Source organism: Drosophila montana, unplaced genomic scaffold (genome assembly GCF_035044405.1).
Source record: "Drosophila montana isolate Dmon_TW-CO22-7 unplaced genomic scaffold, ASM3504440v1 contig_3833_1, whole genome shotgun sequence".
Taxonomy (NCBI): Eukaryota; Metazoa; Arthropoda; class Insecta; order Diptera; family Drosophilidae; genus Drosophila; species Drosophila montana.
The window spans coordinates 588,617-615,017 of NW_026998704.1; the positions used below are offsets into that span (position 1 = coordinate 588,617).

The following is a 26,401-nucleotide window of genomic DNA, read 5'->3' on the forward strand; positions in this document are numbered from 1 at the left end:
AGACGAACTGGCGGGATTTGATATATCACAGAATAACAAAACTTTTGACAACTTTCGAGTCGTCAAGTTCAAATTTATAGCTGCACAAACTTGAGAAACTCTGGCCAAGTTTCATAGAACATCTTTGTTTAAGTTGTTCTTCGAGTATAGGAAATAAACAGATATATTTATTATATTTATTTAAAATAGGCTTATAAAACTCTTCTTCGATAAGTCTACTTATGGGGAACTTTCTAGATATATGCTTTAGATAAACTGACTTAGATAAATACACCTTGCCTCGGAAAAAGTTAATAATATTTTTAAGAGTTTCGTTAAAACTAAAATTGATCGAACTTTCATAGTATATATATGTTTTATTTATAATATAGGTTTATTAAACTCTTCTGCGATTAGGTTTTCTTATGGGGAACACTCTAGATATTTGCTTTAGATAAATGTACTTAGGCACAGGCAAAGTTGATCAAATTTATCGAACTTTTATAGAACTCCATTATTTAGGCGGTTTTTCTATAATGTGGAATAAAATAGTTTATTTATTATATTGCACTAAAAAGGGTTTACTTAACCCTTCTTCCTGTAGGTTTGATATAGGAAACACTCTAGATATTTGCTTTAGTTAAACTCACTTTGGCACAGAGAAAGTTGATATTATTTCAAAGATTTTTCGTTCGTCATCAAATTGATCGATAAACACGTTATAATCGATATGCCCGAAAATGGCGAACATTGCGTTATCGCTTGTGACTATCGCAGTTAAGCAAATATGCGGCGCAATTGATGAAGATCCCCCCCCCCCCTCTCCCACCCTTGCACTCGAGCCGCTCGTTTGGCAAGAAGAAGCAGAAGATAATGTTGAAGAAGAAGCAGCAGCAGCAGCCAAAGAAGAAGAAGCTGAAGCTGAAGCTGGCGGCGACGGCGGCGAACATTGACCGCATTGGCGGCGATCCGAGCCGCTGTCTGCGCAGCTTTGGCGATATTTTTGCCAAGATAAAATAAAAGTATGTAATAAAATACAGTTATTTACATGCAGGCACACCAACACACACACACACACACACACATGCTTAGCTGTTGTGCAGCGAATGCTCTAGGCTAAATTTGTAGCTGTGATAAGCGCACGCGCAGCAGAGCAACAGTTGTGGGAGCGGGGAGGGGTGAGGAAGGGGTGTTTATAGGTAGCCAGCATATATAGATATAAGTGTGTGTGTGTGTGTGTGTGTGCACAGTCGACATCCTTGCATAACTTGAGCAGAGCAAAAACAAAATATAAAGACCATAAAAAAATGGCTACCAGAGCAGCGCAGCGCAGTTTGTCTAGAAGAAGAAGGGGGTGAAGGGGAGATTTAAGAGGGGTGTTAGGGTGGGGGGAGGGGAGGGGGTTGGGTATATCACTTCCTGCGCGCCTCAATTGCAGATTTTTAATTACAAATGCAAAGTGCAGAGCGAAGAATCTGTTTACACGCAAACCAGCAATCACAGCGTGTGTGTGTGCGAGTTTGTGTGTGTGTGTGTGTGTGTGTGTGTGTGTGTGTGTGTGTGTGTGTGTGTTAGCCGCTCACTCACAGGCAATCAAGCAAATCGAGCTGCTGCTGCTGCTGCTCAGGTGGGCAATTGGCCAGGCTTGGAGCTTGGAGCTGGGAGTCGACGTGTGCGCCATTTGGTTTGGGGCGCCGCCGCATTATTTATGATGCATGCATATTTATGCAGCATCTGCTAAGTATTTTATAATAATTTTACAGCAAGGCAAAAAAAAAAAAACAGAAAGAAAAAGAAGTAATCATGCCTATTTTCGAGTCGTTGTTGCTTGTTGTTGTTGCTTTTGGGCTGTGACCCTAACGGTGCCGCGTTGGTGGCACACACAAAACTTGTTTGTGGCAGCAACTGGCAACTGGCAGCTTGTTGCAGTTGAGTGTTGTCTGCCACAGGCTGTGGCAGGCAGGCTTATGCCACTTGCAGCACATGCGCGAATTTAATTAATTTCTATATAAGAGAGGTAAAAAAAAAAAAGGCAATAAACAAAATATGTGCATCCCATGCATTTTGATTGATTGCTAATTACACACACACACACACACACACAGACACACACATGCTGTGTGGCACACACCTGGCGAGCAGCTTGCGTAAGCGCCCAAAACGACCCAGCTTAACTTATCCCTCTCTCCCCCTCTCTCTTCTCGCTCCGAACAGGGCGCCGAGCGCAAGACGCGCGATGAGGAGCGCCGCGCGGCCAAGCGCAAAATGACAGCCACCGGACGCAAGAAGCTGGACGAGCTCTATCATCCAGTCACAGATCGTTCCGAGTTCTATGGCATGCAGGATCTGGCCAAGCCGCCCGTGCTCTTCTCGCCCGCCGAAGACATGGAGAAGGTAACGACAACCTGTCACAAATCTTACTCAATCCCCCACTCACCTCTCCTCTCCTCTCTCTCTCTCACTCGAACAGAGCTTCTATGGCCATGAGACTGACTCGCCGGAGTTGAAGGGCGCCTCGCCTTTCTTGCTGCACGGCCAGAAGGTGGCCACGCCCACGCTCAAATTTCACAATCATTTTCCGCCCGACATGCAGACGTGAGTAAAAATCGTCCACCTTTTTGCAAAAGGACGCGCAGCTACAGCTGCCCACGAACATGACTAACGAATAATATCCTTTTTATCAGTGACAAAAAGGATCATATCCTGGATCAGAGCATGCTAACCAGCACGCCGATGTCCGACTTTGGGCCGCCAATGAAGCGTGGCCGGATGACGCCGCCGACCACGGAGCGCGTCATGCTGTACGTGCGGCAGGAGAACGAGGAGGTCTATACGCCGCTGCACGTGGTGCCGCCGACCACAATTGGCCTGCTGAATGCGGTAAGTCTTGGGGCTGAGCGAAAGCGGCAGCTGACCCAGCATGTGACCCCTATCCAAAACGTAATACAACCCAAAACAAAATTCACGAATCAGTCTAAAAAAAACAACAAAAAACAAATCAAATATATTTATATACAAAAGTAAATACCCAAAACTCTAACGTCTGTAATTTTGTTCATTTTGGTCTAATTGGTTAAATCAGAAAAAATATCGAAAAAAAAAAATGAAATAAAATAAAAATCAAAAGAAATTCTCAACCCAAAATGTTCAAAGCTGAAGAATGAGGTGCTCTAAAAATAAATAACTGACCAAAGTTAATGCATAAACTCAACTAAAGCATCTATATATACTATATATATATATATATATATATATAAAACCCAACTTCATATCAATCGTAATTCATCTTAAACGAAAACAAAATAAATATACTAGATATATATTAAATCAAGGAACGTTTCTTGTAGTTGAAACTAATTGCAGCGTCGTAACCAATGTCACATAAAACCAGCTATAAAAACCTCATCAAACCAAAACACACATCAGTAGCTGAAACGTTCAATTAAATAAATCAAATTAAATACATATATATATATGTATATACACATATATATATATATATATATACATGTGTATATCTATCCATAATATAACTACACTTAACCCAACACAAAAAACGGCACAGGCAACAGTTCTTATTTATTTTACTGGGGCAAAATCGAACTATATCAAATATTGGCTGATCAAAAATTTTGAAACCAACGAGAAAACTGCAAAGTTTTTCAAAATGAACAAAATCACAAGCACACAAACAAGAGTTATAAGAGAAATATTTTAGTTTTCTAGTTAGTTTTTCTTGATCTTGATCCACGCTCTCGCTCTCGCTGTCTCGCTGTCTCGCTCTCTCTCGTTACTCGTTACTCGCTACTCTCGTTACTCTCGTTACTCGCTACTCGTGCAAAACACAACAGACAAAACATCATATTTCTCTCGTTTCTCAATTGCAGATTGAAAACAAATACAAAATCTCAACAACGAGCATAAATAACATTTATCGCACAAATAAGAAGGGGTAAGTAAGGCAGCTGTGTCAAGTGCTATACACACACACACGCACACACGCACACACGCAACACACGCAACACACTCAACACACACACACACCACACCAACACACACACACACCTGCACCTTGGCTATATACATCATTTATATTTAAAAAATAAAATTATCAATACAAAAAGTTTCACTCAACACTCATCCCGTAGCCTAAAACTAACTAATGCTCAACTGGCCTGGGTGCTTTATAAAGAAAACCGACTACTGATCCGAACTATAAGCCATTGTAACACTTCGTTTATATATCTATATATGTATATGTCCAATCTCTTGCAGGATTACGGCGAAAATTGATGATGACATGATATCCTTCTACTGCAACGAGGACATTTTCTTGCTGGAAGTGCAACAGATCGAGGACGATCTGTACGATGTGACGCTCACAGAGCTGCCCAATCAGTAGTACTTGCTCTCAAAAACCACACCACCCCCCCCCCCCTCCGCCTAATTCCCCTCAACAGAGAGAAACACACACAAAATGTGGACACAATTTTGCTAACAAAAGTTGTTTCAATAAGCCATTTTTTCAAAATAAACCTTAAGCTAGGCTAAGCGCTCGATATGAATACATAATTATGAATATATAATATAAATATATATATATATATGTGTGTAAAACTGAACAATATATTCGGAATCGAACAATACAATATTTAGTTGTAATTGTTTTTGTGTTAGCTACTTTAGTAACAATGAGATTACATAAATTTTTTAACAAATTTCTACTCTCGCTATGTTAATATATATGAAAGAAAAACGAAAACAAAAAAATGCTCTAATTAAGTGAAAATATCATCTTTATGTATTTATAAAAACATATATATCTATATATATATATATATATGCATATATATATATATTACTTATGTTAAGACAACAAGAATAGAGTGCAAAATGTCTGTCCAGTAGAACGTAAGTTCGCCTCTTGCTCAACGCTAGACTCTATAGACCCTAGGTCCAATTCCAGATACATATACAAAATTCTGTCCAAAATTCCTTTTCAAAATTCCTTTTCAAAATTAACCCTATTTACTAGTGTACTCTATATGAACCTTGTCTTAAGCATTTCGTATTGTTGAAATCGAAATAATTTTTTTGTAAAATGAATTCGTAAATAAATAAAAATAACAAATCGTTTGTTCTATGCCCCTGGAACTATCCACAATCCTGCCTAATTACTTACAACCCTTTGTTACTTGTGGCTATATAATTATATATATATATATATTTTGTATGATGTTGAATTATATGCTTAAAAATAATTAGGATCTCTGCTAAAACAAAAACAAAAACAAACAAAAACATTTAAAAATACGACAGATTTTGTCCATATGTTTGCTTCCAATGCCTAGAACAAAACGAAAAAAAAAAACAAAAACAAAAAAATTGTGAAAAAGAACACACTTTAAAGTAATTAACTTTTACATATATAAGTCGCTCTGCAATAAAACATGTTGATAAAAATCTTAATTAAGTCCAAGTTAAGGCAATCAAAAAAACAAAACAAAAACAAAAACAAAAAAAAAACTTAAACTAAACAAAAACGGAACAAAAAAAAGAAAAGAAATTGTGTGCATTTGTTGTAAAACAAGAAAAATCTACAAAAATAATCAACGCAACGAAGTTGATTCAAAACAAAAATATAAATAAACTACAAAGGCAGCAACAAAATACGAAGTGAGAACAATAATAATAATAATAATAATAATAATACTATATACACATACATATATCATATATATCGTAATGAACATAAACATAAAAGAATAATTTAAATTTTATGCAGCATATACATACATATATGACATTGTGCGTTTACAATCTTTGTTTGCCATAGTTAACAGCTTACTTAATTTAATTAACAATTGTTTAAACAAAAATTACAATTAACTTAAGAGCTTTTGCTTCAAAACTTTTGTTTTCTTCTTCCCACGAATACTCCGCATCACGTTCAATGCTCAATATTATATTATAATTTGTTTATTATTTTTAACGAATACACCGACACACACACACACCTACACACACACACACACACACACCTACACACAGACACTCACTGATCAACCTTATGCTCTTTAAAGTTAATGTCCCTCCCTTTTCTTAACAATTTTCGTCATCTTCGGTGTTGTACATCACAATTTGTTTTTAGTTTTAGTCTAAACTCTAAACGTAATAATTCAAGATATATAAATATGATACAAATAATAATAATAATATATAAATGAGAATAACGGAAGAAGAGTATCTACAAATGAAATGAGAATCGAATATCTTGCCGACATGTTATAAATCTGTATGTTTAGTTGTAGCTAATAAGTTTTATGCTCTTTCTATATAAAATACATATGTATATACATATATATACATATATGTTGTATACATATATCGAGATATATATCTATATATATATATATTTAAAAAGCCAATAATTTATTTTTTGTTACCTGTTGGAAACGATTCCGCGAAAAATAGTAAAAGTAAAACTGAAACTGAAAACTGAGCGCAAGTGAAACTCATGCGATTTGTGTATGTATGTGAGCTTGAGAAAATTTTCAAAACACAACAAAACAAAACAAAAATGAACAAATTGTACAATATTATCATAATGAATACACAAAATTTAAATAAAGAACAAAAAGTAAACGATCTGTGTATATTTGCTCACATTATATCATTTAAGAGTCTACATAAATGTTTAGAAACCTTATCTGCCACTTATCGCAAATACTTTTTAGTTTAATCATTTAACAGAGATATCAACCGGAAATTCAATGTTCAAAAATGGCGCGAGGCTGCGCTGGCAGCGCTGCCCCTGTTATTCCAGTGTGCATAACAGCATGTTAACAGTGTGCGAACAGCAGAGCGCACAGCATGCATCGTTTGCACTCTCGCCTAGCATAACTATGGCTGCTAGCTGTGTGAGTGTTGCCAGACCCGTAGCATATGCCGGAGAAAGCTGCATGTATGCACCTGTTCGCCCACATGCTATGCAGAGGAGCGCCCACTTAATTAGGCGCTTAACTAGCATGCATCAAATTGTTGGCGAGTGCGCTATCCACTCTGCGACACGTTGCTATGGCAACAGCGCTGCCAGCCTGCCTGCCTGCTTGCCTGGCTGCAACTGTTGCTCGAATCTCTCATTCTCGCTCTCTTCACGCTCTTTAACAGATTGCGCCGCATGCAAACAACTTTGAAACGAATGCGTCGTCGTCGTCTGCTTGGCTTTTGGCAGTTCAGTATTAGTTTTTCTTTTTGGCGGTGTTGTTGCTGTCGCTTATTGTCCCGACATTTTACAGTTACAGTTAATTACAATTTGCACAAAATATAAAACGAAAAAAATAGTGTGTCAACAGATTTGCACACTTACAGCAAATTCTAAGCATACAAGGCCTGAATTTTGTGACAGTTAATGCGAGTGCGTGTGTGTGTGTGTGTGTGTGTGTGCATAAGATAAGATCCCAGATGATCTCTAATGTCAGCGCGGATGACAAAAGCTGATTACGCGCCACAGATAAACGCTTGAAGACATAACAATAGAAGCCAAGTGAAAAGCCATTCACCATTTTTCACTACTCAGTTCGCTGCTGCGTGTGCATCGCGCCGGTTGTGATTTACAGTTATAGTGGTCGCAGTCGCAGTCGCTGTCGCTGTCGCGCTCTTCGTTAGCTGTCTCTGTCTTTGTCTTTGCCCTGCATTTGCAAGCTCTGGAATTTCGATTGGCTTAGAAAGCGACAACAGTTGCAGACGCCGTTATACAAAAATTTACCTAACGAACGTCTTGATAACGGTTTCACGCATAACCAAATGCAAGCTAATTGAATTGTTTTCTTATTCCTAAACATTATTCCAAAGCATCTGCAACAGGTAAGAATTTGAGTAATATTTAATATAATTTATTAAAAACTGTTGCACTTCCTTGTATAAAGTACTTTCATTTCTATACTCTGTAAATATCACAGACGCTTAAAGGGCATTTTAAAGTTGTGCTTATGTGTGTTAGCGTCGAATCAATCGAACTCGGAAACCAAAAGACTTGAGGCCAGCAAATTAATTATGTAGGCACACATATATCAAATGTGGCATATGCCATACGGGGCGTATGAAAGACGGATGATTAATTCACATAAATTAATTCTAAAATATTACATACTGAAATTCCACAAATCGAGTTGAATAGAATGTTAGTAGAAGTTACAGACTTGTTAATACCTAAAAGAGAAGGGGTTAAGGAGGTAGAATTAGATATGCAGCTGTTATTTGAATAGTTGTGAGAAAAATGAAATTTCATCTGGTATTTCTTTCGTTTATATTTTTTGTTCTTAAACTTGAATAGTGTTGTAAAATATCCTAGTGCAAACTTCGAAAAGTTCATACGAACCAACTAACAGAGATACATCTATTACAGGATATCTGCACGTTGTGCATGACCCTCTTAAATACTCTGTATTGCAAATGTTTACAGCTTTAATTCGAAAGCAATTAAATTCAATTAAAAGGGCGCGAGCCGCCAGCACATGGTTCGAATAGAAACGGTTCCAGTTCGAAATTCCCGTTCCTGATGAACAATTCCGTGCGACGGCACGCGAACCACAGACTCGACTCCCTCTGATGATATTTGCTCTTCGTTGTTTTTTTTGTTGTTGTAATTTTTCAAGTATTTTATCAGAGGCGGGTAATAACTGTTATTGTGCTAGGGGCACAGTTGGGATGCAAGTGTCCAGTTCGTGAGTTATAATATATATATATATATGTATATGTACATATATGCATGCATACATATGCATATATAATAATCTTTCATAACCGTGTGAATAAAAATGCCACAATTTAATTTGTTTTTTTTTCTTTCTATATATTTTTATTTTGCAATTAGTTAGAGCATTAATTGTTAATTTCTGAGATTAAAATGACGATGCATGTGTAAATGCAATCTGTTTATCATTTATCAACATTTATAATTAACTTCAACGTAAGCTGCTGAGCATCCAATTTTCTATATATGAGTACATATAGAATATATATGTATATATATATAGTATATTAATGCATGCTTGGAAGGAAACAAAGTTCAAATCATGCTGGCGCGAGTCTCGACTGCATTTTGGAATATCCGCCGGGCTGGACGACCTTTATCACCTGTTTTCTCTCGCTCTCTCTCTCTCTCTCTCTCTCTCTCATTACACTTCCCTCCAGCTGTTTTAGGCCTTATTTTAAATGCTTTTCCCTCCCCTCTCCCCCCTCCTATTGATTATTTAACTGGAATTCTTGCCAGAGGCCAGCTGATTATTTAACTTAATTATGATAGTTTTTGCTTTTATACTCTTCTAAAAGTAATTATAATTTTGACATGAAATGTGTAACAATCAGAAGAAGATATCTCCGACGCCATAAACTATATATATTCTCGATCAGCATGAAGAAGACATATCTGATCCCCTAAACTATATATATTATCTCTATATATATTCGATCATGATACTATGACACATATTTGACACCATAAGCTATATATATTCTCGATCAGTATGAGCAGGCGAGACGATATACCCATGTCAGTCTGTATATTTCTATGAAAAGTTCGCCTTTCTGTAGAAGGCAGTTCCAGTCGGATCGGAGCATTATATCGTAAAGTTTATAGCTGCTATAGAACGAACTTTCGAAAATTAAGTTCTAGTATTATTTTGTTTCTCAAGATTTCTCGACAAATTTCGGTATATTCCTAACCTATAAGCATAATCCTATAAAAATCGGATATTACATAACATATAGCTGGTATAGGAAAGAAAATAGGAAAATTTTAATTAAACCTGACTTTTACTACATATATATATTCTATATAAAGCCTGATATCTTTATATATCTTATCCAGTTTTCTTCGAACACTGAGTTTGTTTTTTAATATATTTAATATTTTACATATTCTGTTTTCCAAATCTGCAATTGTGAGCGTTACTTTATTCTTCACATTTGTCATATGCCGGCCAGGGTATTTATTAGTCGTTCTTATTTCCTTTCTAAAAATGATTCCGCTTATTTATTAAATGTTTGTCGGGTTAAATGGGGTTGTATTTGTTTGGGTTGGGGCTGATGGCAAATTGTGGAATGGATCATATACAAATTTATGGCTTCACGATTTTTTGTTGTTAGTATTTCAGCGAAAGATACCAAGAGCCAAATTTTTTGATGACTTGTGTAAATTGACTTTTGCTTTTATCTTGGCACACATTTCCAAATGGGTTCGAGTAATCAATATTGCGGCTGAGACTCTTACAACATCTCTTTGTGAACTGTTAACAAAGCCTTTAAACAACGTTATTGTTGATGTTGTTTACGTTGTTGTTGTTGTTATTGGCCATGAGTTTATCAATTTACGCTCAAACATACAATATTCTCTTGCAAAGAAAGTAAAAAGCGCTTGAGATATAGACTTCGAATATAAATATTAAAATTTATTAAATATATTTATTCAATCATAAAACTCCCATGAATATACGTAAGGGCATTTAAAAGTCGACTCTCTTAACATAATGTTAATTTTTTGTTTTGTAGAATTCCTAGCCATTGACATATCGGCATTGCATTTAAAGCTCGCCCCGCTTACCGTTAAAGCTTGACACGCGATCAGCTGCGCAAAAGCTTCGATCCGTTAGCTTTTTCGCTGCACTCTCGCACCACAGTGGAACATGTTTATTTGTCATGCTTTTATGGCGGGTTTTGCCCACAGCTCTTGCCGTTTAATGGCGGCCCTTTAAAAACCTCACTCAGTCCACGTTCGGAGATAATGCTTTTTAACGGCGACCCGCTCGTTAAATGCCATATATTAATATTTAGCAGGCAAAAGCACTTATTAGGTCATAAAATGTACTCAGAGCTATCTTTAAAATGCGACACAAATTTAGATATGGATAATTAAAATATTTTTTTTATCTATATTTGAAAAACATAAAAGCGAGCGAAAGGCGCAAAAAGTAGTTTTAGTCCCCTTCTGACGGCGCCTGTGCGCACAAGACGTTTTGGAGGTGGGCTGAGGGGTGGTAAAAGGGGGGAGGAGGCGCGAAGTTAACCGCAAAACGTTGTGCTTTTAATCAAAAGTTTTTATAGATTCGCGTCGTGCTCGAGAAAATTGTTGAATGCGCGCAAAATAATTTCCAATTTGTGCTCTCAGCTCACACAAACACAAACACACACACACACACACACACGCACGCGCGCGCACACACACAGTTGGAGAGTCACTCTTCCACTCTTCCGCTCTTCCACGCGCGCAATCTCTACAAACTCTCCGCGAGCTTTGGCAGCGGCTTCGCGTGCCTTGCGGTTGGTTGGTCGCCTGCCGTTTCGTGATTTCAGTTTCAGTTTTGAAGATCAGTTTGCGCCGTGCGGTTCAGCTTTGCGTGCGGTAGAGAGAGCGAAAGAGAGCTAAAGTCTATAATTAATTTGTGTACTTAATGCAAAAAAGTAAATAAATAATAATCATAATATAAATGTAATTAACTAAAGCTGTGCCAGCCGGACTCAACTCTTGCCAGACAATTGACGAAAATTGCCATTTCCCATTTTTTTCTTTTGTATTCAATTGCACAAATTCCGTCTGAATTCCGTCTTCGCATATCAATGTCAAGTGCTGCCCGCCCGATCGAATCCGGGGTCAGAAGTGCTCAGCGGCTGATTAACGTTCAATAGAACCGAGCGACAAAAGAGAGAAGCAACAAAAAAAAAAAGCCAAACAACAAAACAAAAAATAAACGACTAAAAAGGTGGAACGGCGCGAAACACGTTTTGTGTGTGTGTTTTTTTTTCACAAGAAAACAAAAAACAAAAAATAAATAAATAAAAAAAAACCAGAGAACAAGCAGCGCATAAATAACAAAAAAAAAAAGGAAGGCAAATAACTGAAATTATTGTCGTAATCGTTGTTGATGCAGCAAAACAGACATCGAATTAAACAAATATCAATACAAATAAATAAAATAAATTAAATACGCGCACACAAATCGTCTTGGCCAGAGACTGCAGCTCAGGGCCAGAGAAGAGGAGACGCAGACAAAGCCAGGGACAAGCCGAGAAGGAGCTAGAGACAGAGACAGACCTAGAGAGTAGAGACAAAGCCAGAGGCAGAGCCAAAGGCAAAGCCAGCGCCAAAGAAGGAGCCAGAGGCAGAGATAACCAGAGAAGCTGCCAGAGACAGAACCAGAGCCAGAGAAGAAGCCATAGGCAGAGCCAGCGGCAAAGAGTGTCAGAGAGAGAGAGAGAGGGAGAGAACTAGAGAGAACCAGATAAGGAGAACCATCGCCAGAGCCAGGATCTAGTGCCAGCCGAAGCCTGTCAAGGTGTCAGAAACATAACCAAAAGGCAGAGAAGGAGCCAGGGATAAAAGCTGTGGATAAGCCATCGCTAGAGATAAAACGAGAGACAACTAGAGAAGACGCCGGAGGCAGAGCCAGGTCCCTAGACAAAGACAGCGAGAGATAAGCAGCAAGTGCCAGAGCCAGAGGTAACCAGAGCAAGTGCCGGAGACAGAGACTGTCAGAGAAAGAGAGAGAGAGGAGAGAACCAGAGAACACAGAAGCTGCCAGAAGAGTTGCCAGAGGCAGAGCCAGCGTAAGATAAGGATCCGAAGCCAGAGAAATTGCCAGAGACAGACCCAAAGACAAGCAGAGAAGTTGCCAGAGGCAGAGCCAGCTCTAGAGACCATAAGAGACAGCGAGAGTGCCAAAGACAAAGCCAGAGACAAAGCCAGAGACAAGGCCAGAGACACAGACGGAGCCAGATTCGAGGCCTTTTCCAGCTACTGTTTCGTCATCGAACACAAACCTGATCTCGATCTCGATCTCGATCTTGAGCGCCAGCTCGGAAGCGTGTCGGTTTTTACCCCTTACCAAATATGAGCATAGCCTAGCTTAGCCTAGCGCGCACGTAATTCAAGCAGCCGTGACTTAAAGTCGACAACACACACCTGTACACACCTGTACACACACCTGAACACACACCTGTGCACACCTGTGCACAATGGAACGCTCGCACAGCTGCAGCAACTTTGAGGGCCCCGCTTTGGGGTCGGAGGCGTCGCCTGCGTCGGCCGTCCACAAGCCGCACGCGGGCAGCAGCGACAACCTGCCGCAGAGCATCGCCGCCAGCTCCATGGCGCACTTTCCGCCCAACAAGCCGCTGCGCAAGCGCCGCAAGCTGCAGCGCCAGCAGTCGGTCATCGTGGACGACACGGAATGCGAGTGCGCCTATGCGGCAGATCTGGAGGAGGACGCCGAACCGGATGCAGCCGAGCCGCCGCAGATCATGCCACGGCTGCCCGGCTGCAAACACTTTGAGCCACATGTGCGGCACGTCTCGTGCAGCAGCGGCAGCAGCAGCGGCAGCAGCAGCGGCAGCAGCAGCTCGCAGAATGGACGCACCGGGCGCTGCCTGCGGCACGAGGAGTCCTTCGACTCGTGCAGCACGGCGCCGGAGCTCAGTCCGCAGGCGGTGCGCCAGCATCGCTTCAGCAGTTTGTTGCTGCGGGACAGCTCCGTCTCGATGCAGTCGGACTCGAGCCGGTATTCGAGCGTGGACAGTTTGCTGGAGTCGCGCAAACCGGATCCGGAGGCGATACTCATCAATCTGGGCTTCGGGCCCGTCGGCACCGAGGACATGCTGTCGCGCATACCGAAGCGCTTCCTCAAGCCCTCCAAGGTGCCGGGCATCGATACGGAGGCCTTCGTCAAGCGTTTGCAATTGGCCAGCTCCCTGGCCGATTCGAGCGCGCTCGGCTATCGCGGTCTGACCTCCAGCTCCGATCAGCCGCCCTCGTCGATTGTCGCCAAGATCATGGAACGCTTCGAGGTCAACAATCAGCGCAAACAGTCCATGGGTCACATTGAGCACACGATACGCTGATCGGAAAACAAAAAAATAAAGCTGGAGTATTCCCATTCCCATTCCCAATCGAATTCCCATTCCCAATCGAATTACTATTCCCATTCCCATCTAGTTAGTATATATCTAAAATTGTGAACCCTAACTTAAGTTAATTTGTTAGACAGCCCCGCGAGCGGGTATTTACACATTTGTGGGGCTTTTTATTTTGTATTGTCATGTGATGTTTATCTTGTCCATTAGCTTTTAGTTAATGCCGCGTACTTAGCTTTGTCTATTGTTGTGCCTACCGATTCTGGTTTTATTTTTAGCATTTTAAGCTCTTGATTATAAGCATTAAAAACACAATTGCATTTTAAAATGTAAATTTATTTATTTATTTGTTTTATTTATTTTCATATAACTCGATTTATAAATTATTTCGCTCAACGTTGTTCGCTGCTTCTTCTTTGTGTCGCATTCGTAAATGTTTTGTGCCTGCGTATATACGTAACATTATCTCGTCTGCCCTTACGTATTACGTAAGTATTTTCAACTATTCTTTCTCTTCTTCTTTGTGTCGCATTCTTAACTGTTTTGTAGCTGCATATACATGACGTTATCTCGCTTGCCCTTACGTATGACGTAGGTTTTTCTTCCGCCCTTACGTTTTACCAACTCTTCTTTCTCTTCTTTGTGTCGCATTCTTAACTGTTTTGTGCCTGCGAGTACATAACACAATCTCGCTCGTGCTTACGTATTCTTCTTTCCCTTCCACTTTGTGTCGCATTCTTAAACGTTTTATATGCAAGCGTACGCAATACTTTCTCTGTGTTTGAGCTTTCGTGGGCATTAAATTCTTCTTAGTGCTTCGATTTTTTTTCATTTTATATTTGCGTCACATTCTTAAACGTTTTGTGTGGACAATTTGCGCTCTAATTGGCTCCCTTTACCGTTTATTTTCTCGAAAGTTTTTATTTCTCGCCAATTTCATACTCTTAAACGTTCTTGAATGCAAAACAGAAGTAAGAAGCACGACTTTGTATGAACATAGATGTTAGCGTTACTTTAAAAATTCTGTTCAAATAGATCGAATATCTGTTTAAATATTTGTCGTAGATTTCAAAAGCATGTCAAGAAACTGTCTCTAGTTCAAGAGTAAATAGACTTCTCTAAACTGTTGTTACATTTACCTATTTTTTATTTATTTTCCTTTCCATCTGCAGCTTTAGTTATTTATCGTATTCTTTTATTGATTAGGTTTTTACATTTTTTTCTTCTCTTTTTTTATATATTTTGCAACAGACGTCATAAGTCAGACAAAACGTCAACAAAAACTATATGAAAGCGGCAAACAAATTCATTTGCGATAGAAGTACATAGAAAACGTAAGGAGGGAATGGCTGACTAGATGATACCCTTTAGAATACTACAAATTGCCTGGGCATGTTTAAAGAAAAGAGAGAGGTAAAAAAAGAGAGCGAGGGAAAGAGAGGGAGAGAAAGAGAGGAAGGAGAGAGATAGAGTGATAGAGAGAGAGAGGAAAAGAGTGAACGACTTTAACATCGCCTTTCTATGCGATTTTCATGAATTCAAGGCAAAGAGAGAGAGAAGGGAAGGGAAGGAACAACTTTAACATCGCCTTTCTATGCGATTTTCATTAATTCATGTAAGGCCTCAAATTGCACGATTTTCTCTCAGCGCGACTGAAAGAAAAATGTTATATTAAAAGCATGTGAAAATGAAAAGAGAAAAGAAGGAATAGAGGAGAAAGTATAAATACAGTTAAATAAATAGGACAGGTAAGGGCAAACAAGGCATAATAGCTATGTCAGAGAGACTGTTCTTTCTATATAAGAAATGCATTTAATTATTAAGGATGCATTTATTAATAAATGTATATAAATATTAAATCAAATTAGATTTTTTCGAAGTTTTAAAACTATGACAGCAATGAAAATCGCATAAAAGATCATTAAATGGCATAAAAGCAAACTGAAATTTAAAAAATAGAAAATTGAAATTGATGAAGTAAATGCTATACATGACAAACTGAATGTTAAACTGGCGTTTTTCTTCGAATGCATGTGCTTTAATTAAGAGCAATGAAAATCGAATAGAAGAGCATTAAATACAATCAAACTGATATTTAAAATGTCATTGAGAATTGCATAGAAGAGTATTAAATGCAAGTACAAAGGCAAACTAAAATGTTAAATGGCGAGCTTTTTAATAGGTAGTAAAACAGTTTTGAAGCTTTTAAGCCTTAGATTGTGTGGGTCGCTAGCTTTCGAGCCGAACATCTTATGCCCATTAAAAGATTTCTCACCTGCCTGTTGCATGCGATTGCATAACGTGATTATACCCTTGTAACCTATTTTTAAAAGTTACAGGGCATTTAAATAAACAAACACATTTACATACAATCTTTCAAAGACCTCCAACTGTTGTGTGGCATATCTAGTTGTTATTTTTGCTGTGTTATCGTAAGTGAATTTTCTGAGTAAAAAGGTTTATTATTAGCCCGTGACTTGGCGACTTTTGGCGCACACAAAGCTAATCAGAAACAAAAAAAAAATCGCAGCTTGAAGTTTTGGCAGCTGGCGCAGCTTTGAGGGCCAACACAAAAACTGTACTTGAGACAATTTATTGATTTTAATTGGCTTTAATTGTTGGGCCAACACGTGGGCCCCGTTTCTGGTTTCTGGTTTCTGATTCCCTGTTCCCTGTCCCCTGTTCCCTTTCCCCGGTTCCCGTTTGCCGATCCTCATCACGTTCACAGCGAATGCAATTGGCATTAGGCATGCGCCATATGTAGATGACTATTTGAACTTTATTTGACTTATTTTCTACTTTCCTCCTCCCTCCATTTTTCATTTGTCGTGGTATTTGAAAACAAACAAAACGTCATAACGAGCCGCTGATAGGGCCCGCGATAAGACATCGCGTATTATTATTTTCGTAACACCTTGAAAGGCGGCGCAAAATCTATTGAACCAATTTGCGTTTTATAACAAATAATGAAAAAAGTTGCATAGATATTGGCCTAAAAAGGCACATGACCTGGGCTTGGCAACAAAAGTATCTCTAGCTGAATCTATTTGCCAAATTAATTCACAGAAAGAGGGCGAGAGAGAGAGAGGCAGATATTTGTCTATCTACATAAAGAGATTTGCATATTTTTCTTTTGAGGCAAGTGGCTCGAGGCTGACGAAGCTGGCAAGTTCAAGGCGCGTGAAGGTGTTGCATAGATAAAGATTCAGATACAGATACAGCAACGGCTACAGCTGCAGATACTTATGCATGCGCATATGCAGATACATTGGTTATAGCCAGCGGCAACTTGACAAAAATAAAACGCCCACGCCGGAAGCGAGCAAAGGCAACTGAGCAAAACAAAAAGAGAATGCGCAAAAATCAAAGCGAAATGTGTGAAAAACAATCAGCAAACAGCAACAATAAGAATTGCAAATTAAAATGTGTGTCACAGCCAGCGGATTTTCAGTTATTTGCAATGAAAACTTATATTTAATTAGCGTGGGCGTTTTGATTAATGTGCCCAATGGCATGCTGTTATTTGGCGCATTTTCTTTTGCATTTTCCTAGCATTTGCATTAAAGCAAACAAGCATATTAAACAAGGACTCAAACATGTTTGTTTTAACACTTAACCAAAAAAAATAAAGGGAAATTCAAATATGGCGCGCCGGGTTGCCAGCGTTGCCAGCTGTGGTTACCATTAAAATGTTAACGCACATAGCAGTGCGCTGTTAGCTCAGCTGTGTGAGTTAACAGCTCATGCGAGCTAACAGCGTCTGTTGTTATCGATAACAGCAGCCGTAGCGTCAGTCTGTTTTTGTTGTTCCGCATTCGCACAACATTTTCGCTTAATATGTAGACTACACACACAAATCAATTTTAAATATATATTTAATATGTAATTTTACTTAAACTGTGCAACTGTTTTTAATTTTAATTTGTACTTACACACACGTCGTACTTAAACGTTTTTGTATTTGTTCATTGTCGCGCCTACGTGTCGCTGTCTTTTGTGTGTCTCTCCTTATACTTGGTTTTTTTTTTTTTGTGTTCTGCTGTTGCTTTGTATTGGAATTCGTGCAAAATGGATGCCCAGTTAAGGAAATTCGCTGCTTCTCGCACAAGATGTCTGTGTGGACAACAGCCAGCTCTGCCGGCAATGGCCTAGACGCAACAACCAGCCAGACGCCGTCCACGATCAAATCCCTCAGTCCCACACAACGCTCCGCCACCGCCGGCAACTTAAATCTGAGCACCCTTGTGCAGCCAATTGGCAGTGATATTTCCACGTCAGCCAACGCTCAGCATTTTCAGCACGTTTTCGCCGCAGCGGTAGCAGCCGCCACAACCATTGCCACTGGCCAGCAGCAACAACAGCATCAGCATCAGCTGCTTCAACTGCAGCCATTTCATAATCATAATTTCTACAGTAACAACAACAACAACAACAACAATATTGCCAGCAGCTCGGGCAGCAGCAGCAATAACGGCAACAACAACAATCACAACACCAGCTTTAAACGTTCCAGTATTTGCAACTCGGCACCGCAGCTGCCTGCTTCCAGTCAAAATCTATCAAAGGTAAGTCTCAACAACAAATTCAATTCATGAACATTTAACAAAAAATCCCAACACCCGCTCACACTCACACTCTATCCGTCTCTGTCGCGCGCTTTCTCTTTATAACCCTCTCTCTCTCTCTCTCACTCAAACCGTGTCAAATCAACAACAAGAAATTCGACGCGCGGTTCACGGGCAAATCTCCAGTCTAAACTTTAAACTTGGCCTCCGTTTCAAGTCGAACCAGATCGCACATGCGCTCTCTCTCTGTGTGTGTGTGCGTCTGAATGAAATTGTGTTAGTGTGTCTGTGTGCGTGTATGTACCTGCTAAGAAATATTGAACGAAGCCTTTTTTATACACTTTGATCTCGCTGCTGACGTCATGGAACGGAGTTTGCTTCTTAGTTTCTTCGCATAGGCTTAAAAGCGGGTATATTAGTTTGGTTAGTGTGAATGATTTTATGCTTACTTCAATATAAAAATATATTTAATTTCGATTAGTTATTTATTTAACTAAATATGTATACAATTGTGGAGGGTATTATACTCTTTTCGTGAAATTTGTAACGCATAGAAGGCGACGTCTCCGACCCGATCAGTTTTAAAGCTATCGTCGATATCTCCGGCAGTTTAATAAGCAAAATAAACAAATTTGATATTTAATTAACGCTTGTCCGCATTCAACCAACAAGCTTAACATTTTGCCAACATTAATCACATTGGGAACAGAGTATTGCGCAGTCAGGTTTGCTGGAATTGCAACTTGTTTGTTTTGATTTGTTTTTTATTGCTCGCTCTTCAATTGAAATTTTCCCTACACCCGCAAGCTTTATCAGTTGTTAACATACGATAATAAATTAAAATTAGGGTCTTTGCAAAGCCCACTCCCTATTGGAATAAACACATATGCACATGTATGTGTGCATGTGTATGTGTATGTGTGCATAATAATAATTAGTTATGCGTGTATTTTTTTTATATTAATTTGCTTTAAAAGGCAACTGAAATGCGGTGAGACTCAATTCACGATTCTCTTTTAAAAAGCGATAAGGCATTTAATATTCTAACAAATATTGCCCGGCGTTGTTGGGCAAAGTATTTTTTATTCAAGCTTTCTCCCATTTACCGTTCGAAATATGGATTTATTCCCCATTCTCAACATCAAAATCGTGTTTATATGCCGTTAACAATTTTTTTACTATTATAAAATCTATTTAATTTACATTTTCAATGTCTTATTCAAGCTTTTGCTTTCATTTACATATTTGCATAATATATTTTGACCGAATAGCATAAATTTAAATTGTGATCTACTTGAGAATATGTAATATCAATTTCTAGGCTGAGTTTATGGAACAAGGTTGTCCAATTATTCAAAATATCCGTTGGTCACACTTACCACTTGACATTTAACTCTAGAACTCCATAATCTGGAATTCCAATTGGAAATTATAATTTCGATTTGCTAAAAGCTCTGAATTCTTGTTAAGTAATTCTTTCATAAATGCATAACAAGTTTTTAATACTTTACTTAAAGGATTTTCAAAAAAAAACATGAAAGTCAAAAATGTTTAAATTTTCTAGTTCCTGAACTGAATTCAAAAAGGATTTAATAGCAAAGTAATATGAGTAAAATAATTTCAAGTCGGTAAATGCAAAAAAATGTAAATTTTAATATATAATACTAACTTTTGAATGTTAAATTTATCGAGTAAATACTGTAGTTTTGATTAAAGTGTATTCGCTTTGTATTAATTGGAAAATCAAGACACTTTTTGTTTACACACAGATTTTATATTGTGAGATAACAGGTTCAGACCCGGGCACATTATTGTTGTTCCCTATTATTCAATTCAGTACTATATAATCTGATGCACATATTGAACCCAATGCCAGGTTAATGAGTGCAAGAGCGAAAATAACTAAGTACAATTCATTGGAGCTCCTCCATAATCCTGAATATAATCCTGGACAAACATGTCCTTTGTAATAATATTTAAGACCGAGAATCAATCGATCTAAGGGATTGCGAGGGCTAAGGGATTGCTAGGCTGGAAGTTAGTGTAGAAATTCCAAATATTCCAATTCCATTATTCCCTAGCAAATAAAGAGACGAGGGTTTGCTTTGCCTTGGCGAAGCGGGTGCTCTTCTTCTTGCCTTGATGGTTTTCGCCGTGATAAATTTCATGTCAATTGATGCTCCATTTTCAATATTTCCTATAAGCTCTGCGTGAACATGGCTAGAAAATGTAGGGACGAAAGCTTACACTGGCTCGGCGAAACGGGTTGCTCGCTCTTCTTCTTGCCTTGATGGTTTTCGCCGTGATGAATATCCCTTTAAGCTCAACGAGGGCTTGCTCTGTCTCGGCGAAACGACTACTCATTTTGCCTTGATGGTTTTCGCCGTGATGAATGTCATGTTAATTGGTGTTCCAATTCCAATCGTAATGTCAATTGCAATGAAGTATTCCAATAAAGTCAGACCTTGGCCCGACTTTGCTCTGCAACAGCTGCTGCCTCTGCTCTGCTCTGCTTTATTGGGGGGTCAAGCAGAGCCAATGTCCATGTTTTAATTGAATCAGTGACCAATCAATTGCTCAATCACAGCATAGTTCAGGGTCAAGTCGCGATGCCAAATGCTCATCATTTGATTTCCCCATTGATGATCAACGGATGCGCGACAGGTAGAAAAAATGCTCTGATTGATTGCCAAAGAGCGACAGAGAGAGAGAGAGAGTGAGAGTAAGATCGGCGTGTAGCTCTCTCCTGCTACCTCTGCCATGCGCTATCTCTATCTTTCCTTTCATTGCTGTCTATGTGTTTTAGTTGTTGTTTTTTTTTTTTCATTTTCTTTACACACACCCCCAGGCCCCGCCCCCCCCGGCCCGCTCCCTCTGCCTAGCAATGTTTTAGTTTCCTTCTGTTCGGTTTTTAATTCAAATAGCATTTGTAATTCGATTGTCTATTGTTATATTGTTGTTGTTGTTTTTGTCGTCGCAGGCCGCAGCCGTCGTCGCTGTCGCCGCCGAATTGATTGTCGAATTTGAATATCACGCGCGCCGCCGTCGACAGTTCAGCAACCATCGTCAACGTCGCCGCATCATCAACGGCATCGCCGTCGTCGCCGTATCAGTTAGTTGTTAACTAGACATCGTTGCCGCGCGTTCGCACCACCCACCCACCACTCACCACCCGGCTCGCATGTCTGCCAAGGAACAGACAGCAAAAGAGAGCGAGCAAATAGAAAGAGAGCAATCAAGCAAGCGAGAGAGAGAGAGAGAGAGCCACGCATTAAGACTGAGCGACGCAACGGCTGGGAAAGGAAGGCAAAACGAAATGCAAAATGCGAAAAGAAATTAATTGAATGCTTCGAACAGAGCCAAATTACTATTCAATTTATTGTCGTGTCGCGCGCTGCTCGCCCTGAACTTGTCCCCGTGTTCGTGATTAATGAATATTTGAGCGTAAAATAAATAAAACGATAAAAAGCAAATAAACAATTGAAAAACAAAACTAAAACGGATAAACGCTAAACGGTAAAACGCCTAAATCGCGTCTCCATTAAAGTATCGCAAGTGCGGCATCGGTTATCGTTTTATGGCATCGCTTCGTACGTTTTGAATGTACTCGAATAAAAATACGTACGTGCTAAATTGTGTTTTATTGACACATGTATTTTGCAATTTTATATGCTATAAAATGTTTATAAATAAAAAGTAAATATTTAAATAACCCACACACACAAAAGAACAAAATAGAGAAAGGCGGCAAACGCAAGAAAAAACAAAAAACACAAAAAAAAAACATCAAAAATTTGCCAACAAACTGACAATTAAGCCAAGTAGAAAAAAAGACACAGGTGCGAGTGTGTTTGTGTGTGCGTGTAGTTGCTGATCAATTCTCATGTGCGCTGAGCACACGGTGCAAACACCATAATTAATTAATTATAAGAACAACAAAACGCTATCAGCATCGTCGTCAGCAAGAATAATAGACACAGCTGCAGAGCCAACCAGCTGAAACGAGCTTTCACATTGACACGAGAGCAGCTCAAAGCGAGAGCTAATCAAAAGGAATCAAACATTTCCAGACTTCGCTCTCTTCGGCTGCTGAACACACTCTCTTAAGCGCTGTCAGGCGGCTCAGAAGTGTTTGTTGTTTAGCTTTCGATAAAAACTGTTTTAATTTCCAAAATATTCGTTTTATATACACGTACACGCGTATGTGTGTGTGATGCGTGCATAGGCCGATCAACACATGCACATATCAAATGAGAAACAGAGATAGCGTAACAGAGAGAGAGTGCCGCTAGCAACGAACCAAAATAACTGCACATGCGTTCCGACTACGACGAGGTGCCGCTTAAACCGCCGCGTCGCCAAAAGCTTCAGCTGCCGCTGCAAGAGCAACAACAGGATAAAGAGCGAGGGCGTGAGCGTGAGCGAAGGCGTTCGCGTGATCCGGTGCAGCGTGCAGAGAGCGAACAGCTGCTGCCTCTCCATTTGAAAAGCATGTACTCAAACCTACGCTATGCTCGCACAAATCTCAGCCACAGCAGTCTGCTGCTCAACCACCAGCAGAGCTCGTTTGATGGCAGCGTACCGACATCGACTGAGCGCACTGAGAGCAGCGAGACGCTAGACACACCGTTAACCCAGGAAGCAGAGAGAGAGAATGGCACACAGCCGCTGGCATTGCCATTGGCCGCATCTGGTCGCTGCCCAATGCCCGCTGCAACGGCGAACAGACGCTTTGCGCTGGCCAGTGCGCTGCATGCAACGGCCAGGCTGGCGGCCAGTGTGGATGCTTACACGGCGGCTGCAACGGCGACCGCTGCTACCAGCCACCACTGCCATGGCGACTACAGCATGTGCGACTCGTGTCGACCGCTCAGACTGAGCAACCAGCATCAGCAGCAGCAGCAACAGCAACAACATCAGCAGCATCAGCAGCAGCAGCAGGCGCAGCAGACGCAGAGCGTCAACAATCTCAGTCGTTACACCCACTCGGGGCCGAGCAGCTACCTTGATTCGACGCGTTATCTCAACTACAGCAATTTGCATTCGAATTCGCCGCACGCGAGCTCGCGTCGCTTCAACGCGCAGCTATCGTCCCAACCTTCGCCTCCGCCTCCGCTGCCGCATTTTGCAGGGCCAGCCTCTTCCATAGTACAGTCCTCGTCCAGTGCATACCCATATCAATTGCGCACATATCAAGAGCATAAATTCTCTCGTTTTCAGCCACGGCGAATTGGACGCAACAGCATGTCGCAGTCCGGCGAAGATCTTCACTCGCCCACCTACCTCTCCTGGCGCAAGCTCCAGCTCAGCCGAGCCAAGCTGAAGGCCTCCAGCAAGACGTCCGCCCTGTTATCCGGCTTCGCAATGGTGAGTTCATTTCTTGTTCATTTTCTCTGTCTGCAGTTCTATTGAACATTGAACCAGTTCATTTGTTATGCGATTCTTATGCGAAAAACTCGTTTTGTTACCCAATTTGTTTTTAATAAAAATCAAAATTAGTTTGTTTCTACAATTAATGCCATGGTCTTTAATTAAAATAATGGCGCAATTGCCCTTTTGCCTACCCTGTACACAAGAAACTAACTAGACGGGTATGAACAACTACACATGAATTATTTAAATAGACGAAAAGTATGCCCAAATCTTTATAAGCGGCAAATTTTATTCACCGAATCTTCCTGGTGCCAATTTGTTGCCCTTTATCAGCCTAAAATATAGGTATATATATATTTAAATACATATGTATATTAATAATATTTAATATGTTTTTCTTATAAAAGTAAATTTCAAGGCCTTTTTTAAGGAAGCAAGCCAAGAAAAACCTATAATTATTTCGAATTTCGAATCTCATAGTAATATTTTAATGAAAATCATAAATAGATTTCCTTTTATTAATCTTTTATCATAGTTCTCTTAGATATTGGCATCTATCTATCATCTGACCTATGACAAGTTTCATAAAGTTGACTTAGAAACATGTTTTTTTTTAGTATTGAAACAGATATATTTATATATATATTGAATATATGAAATATTGAATTATATAACATTGAATGCTCAGCTTTGAATACTGATCAAGAATATTTAATGGGGTTCAAAGAGTGCGCCCTTAACATATTGCACTCGATATTTCATAACTAAATATATTATAATAATCTATAAAAAGGGTATAAATTATAATATATTTTATATAAACATATATTCATACATATTATAATTTTCTATAAATAGGGTATTCATTGGCTGTGCAGGTCATTTGCGGGTCTATAGTATATATTTTAATCAGCATTATCTGGGTGCCAGACCAGAATATGTTAATCTAGTTTTGTTGTTTCCTTCTAGAAAAGTTTTTAAGTCAAAATATGATATACGGAACTGTGTACGATCCTGAGTAAATAACTATATATGAGCTTTAGCTTGAAAAGAACTCAAACTGGGAAAGATCTATATATTACAGTCCTTGAAGCTTGTAAATTAGTCAACCCTTGCAAAACTTGAATACAGGGTATATCGTTATGCAGTTGACATTTAATCACATTTAAAACATTTCCAAGAGATCTTTAAAAAGAACACCCAAAAAAGGTTTTACAGGGTATTTGATAGTGGCATACTTGAGACCTGGCAAATAAATACTTGCATACCACAATGAAATAGAGGGCAGACAGGCGAGGATAATCGCATAAATTGGTCGCATTTACATATATTTATATATATACATATGTATATGAATATTGAATGTGTAATATGTATATATAAAATTTATGTAGATTCGCGACCGAATCTGTTGCCAAATTGTGAACACATGAATTGGCTAATAATATAAATTAAATACATAATAAAGGGGCGGCGGGATCACCTGTGATCTCTCTCTCTCTCTCCCTGTCTCTACCTCTCGCCTTACTCATCAACTTTCCTTCTCGCTCTCTCCCTCTCTCTCTCTCGCTGGCAGGTGGCCATGGTGGAGGTGCAGCTGGACAAGGATACGGACGTACCGCCCGGCATGCTGGTGGCCTTCGCCATCTGCACCACCTTGCTGGTGGCCGTTCACATGCTGGCCCTGATGATCAGCACCTGCATTCTGCCCAACATCGAGACGGTCTGCAATCTGCACAGCATCGCCTTGGTGCACGAGTCGCCGCACGAGCGTCTCCATTGGTACATCGAGACGGCCTGGGCATTCTCAACAGTGCTGGGCCTGATACTCTTTCTCGTCGAGATCGCGATACTCTGCTGGGTGAAGTTCTATGATCTGAGCACAACGGCCGCCTGGTCAGCTGTGGTCGTCCTTATACCCGTGATGATCATCTTTCTGGCCTTTGCCGTGCACTTCTATCGATCGCTGGTGACGCACAAGTACGAGGTGACCGTGTCGGGCATACGGGAGCTGGAGCTGCTCAAGGAGCAAATGGAGCAGGATCATCTCGAGGTGAACAACGCCCGCAACAATGGCTTCAACTACGGCGCCTCCGGCGACATTGTTTAGCAGCAGGCCAAACCAATCAAAAATGCTTCCCCTCAACAAAAAAAGAAAAAGAAAAATGATAACAAAAAACTTTTGTAAAAGCTAAAAGACATATTTTTGCCCCCTTTCGGTCGGAAAGGAGGAAGCAGAGGAAATACTTTAGACTACATCAATTGTTCAGAATTGTGAATTTGTAGCTAATGCAAATTGTGATACGCATAAGGCAATATTATATTTTATTTTATTTTTTCTACTTTACATACGTTACATACATACATGTAGATATATATATATATATAGAAAGTATTTGTACGATCCGCGCATGGGATCCAGTCTATATATAAGCCTCTATTGGCAGGCCTATGTCTAAGCGCTAGCTCGCTCCTAATTTATACACATAACATTTACTTAATTAAAGGTCTTCTTTTTCTAGACAACAGACAAGAAACCCCAACTAAACAAAAACCAACAACTAAACACGTTTTGTATA

At 39.7% G+C, this 26,401-nt stretch overlaps 3 protein-coding genes across 7 annotated transcripts in view; all 3 read left to right on the forward strand.

The window, feature by feature from the left end:
• Positions 1-6,627, forward strand: part of grh (grainy head) — a 54,795-nt gene extending 48,168 nt beyond the window's left edge. For 3 of the 4 annotated variants that reach the window (XM_064695851.1, XM_064695852.1, XM_064695854.1), the window contains 5 exons: positions 2,194-2,373; positions 2,450-2,574; positions 2,664-2,859; positions 3,867-3,931; positions 4,255-6,627. In XM_064695851.1, the coding sequence (XP_064551921.1) occupies positions 2,194-2,373; positions 2,450-2,574; positions 2,664-2,859; positions 3,867-3,931; positions 4,255-4,381 (693 nt within the window). In that variant the 3' untranslated portion in view covers positions 4,382-6,627. The remainder of the gene's footprint in view (positions 1-2,193; positions 2,374-2,449; positions 2,575-2,663; positions 2,860-3,866; positions 3,932-4,254) is intronic. The other variant, XM_064695853.1, reaches the window with a different exon arrangement.
• A 6,032-nt stretch (positions 6,628-12,659) lies between these two features.
• Positions 12,660-14,222, forward strand: olf186-M (Ki-ras-induced actin-interacting protein-IP3R-interacting domain olf186-M). Its single transcript, XM_064695887.1, has one exon. The coding sequence runs from the start codon at positions 12,991-12,993 to the stop codon at positions 13,870-13,872; it is 882 nt and encodes a 293-aa protein (XP_064551957.1). The 5' UTR covers positions 12,660-12,990; the 3' UTR covers positions 13,873-14,222.
• Positions 14,223-17,919: 3,697 nt separating this feature from the next.
• Positions 17,920-26,388, forward strand: Orai (orai). Of its 2 annotated transcripts, none has more exons than XM_064695621.1 (3): positions 17,920-18,449; positions 23,670-23,816; positions 25,399-26,388. In XM_064695621.1, exons 1-3 carry the CDS (start codon positions 17,994-17,996, stop codon positions 25,930-25,932), a joined length of 1,137 nt encoding a protein of 378 aa, XP_064551691.1. In that variant the 5' UTR covers positions 17,920-17,993; the 3' UTR covers positions 25,933-26,388. The 2 variants fall into 2 exon arrangements, with proteins under 2 accessions (XP_064551691.1, XP_064551690.1); XM_064695620.1 differs by lacking the exon at positions 17,920-18,449 and adding an exon at positions 22,270-23,597.
• Positions 26,389-26,401: the final 13 nt, after the last annotated feature.

Coding starts and splice junctions, on each gene's coding strand:
- olf186-M (XM_064695887.1), top strand. CDS start 12,991: ATGGAACGCTCGCACAGCTGCAGCAACTTTGAGGGCCCCGCTTTGGGG.
- Orai (XM_064695620.1), top strand. CDS start 22,764: ATGCGTTCCGACTACGACGAGGTGCCGCTTAAACCGCCGCGTCGCCAA. Junction 23,598..23,669: donor CAGGGCCAGCCTCTTCCATA/GTACAGTCCTCG, acceptor TCTCGTTTTCAG/CCACGGCGAATTGGACGCAA. Junction 23,817..25,398: donor TGTTATCCGGCTTCGCAATG/GTGAGTTCATTT, acceptor TCTCGCTGGCAG/GTGGCCATGGTGGAGGTGCA.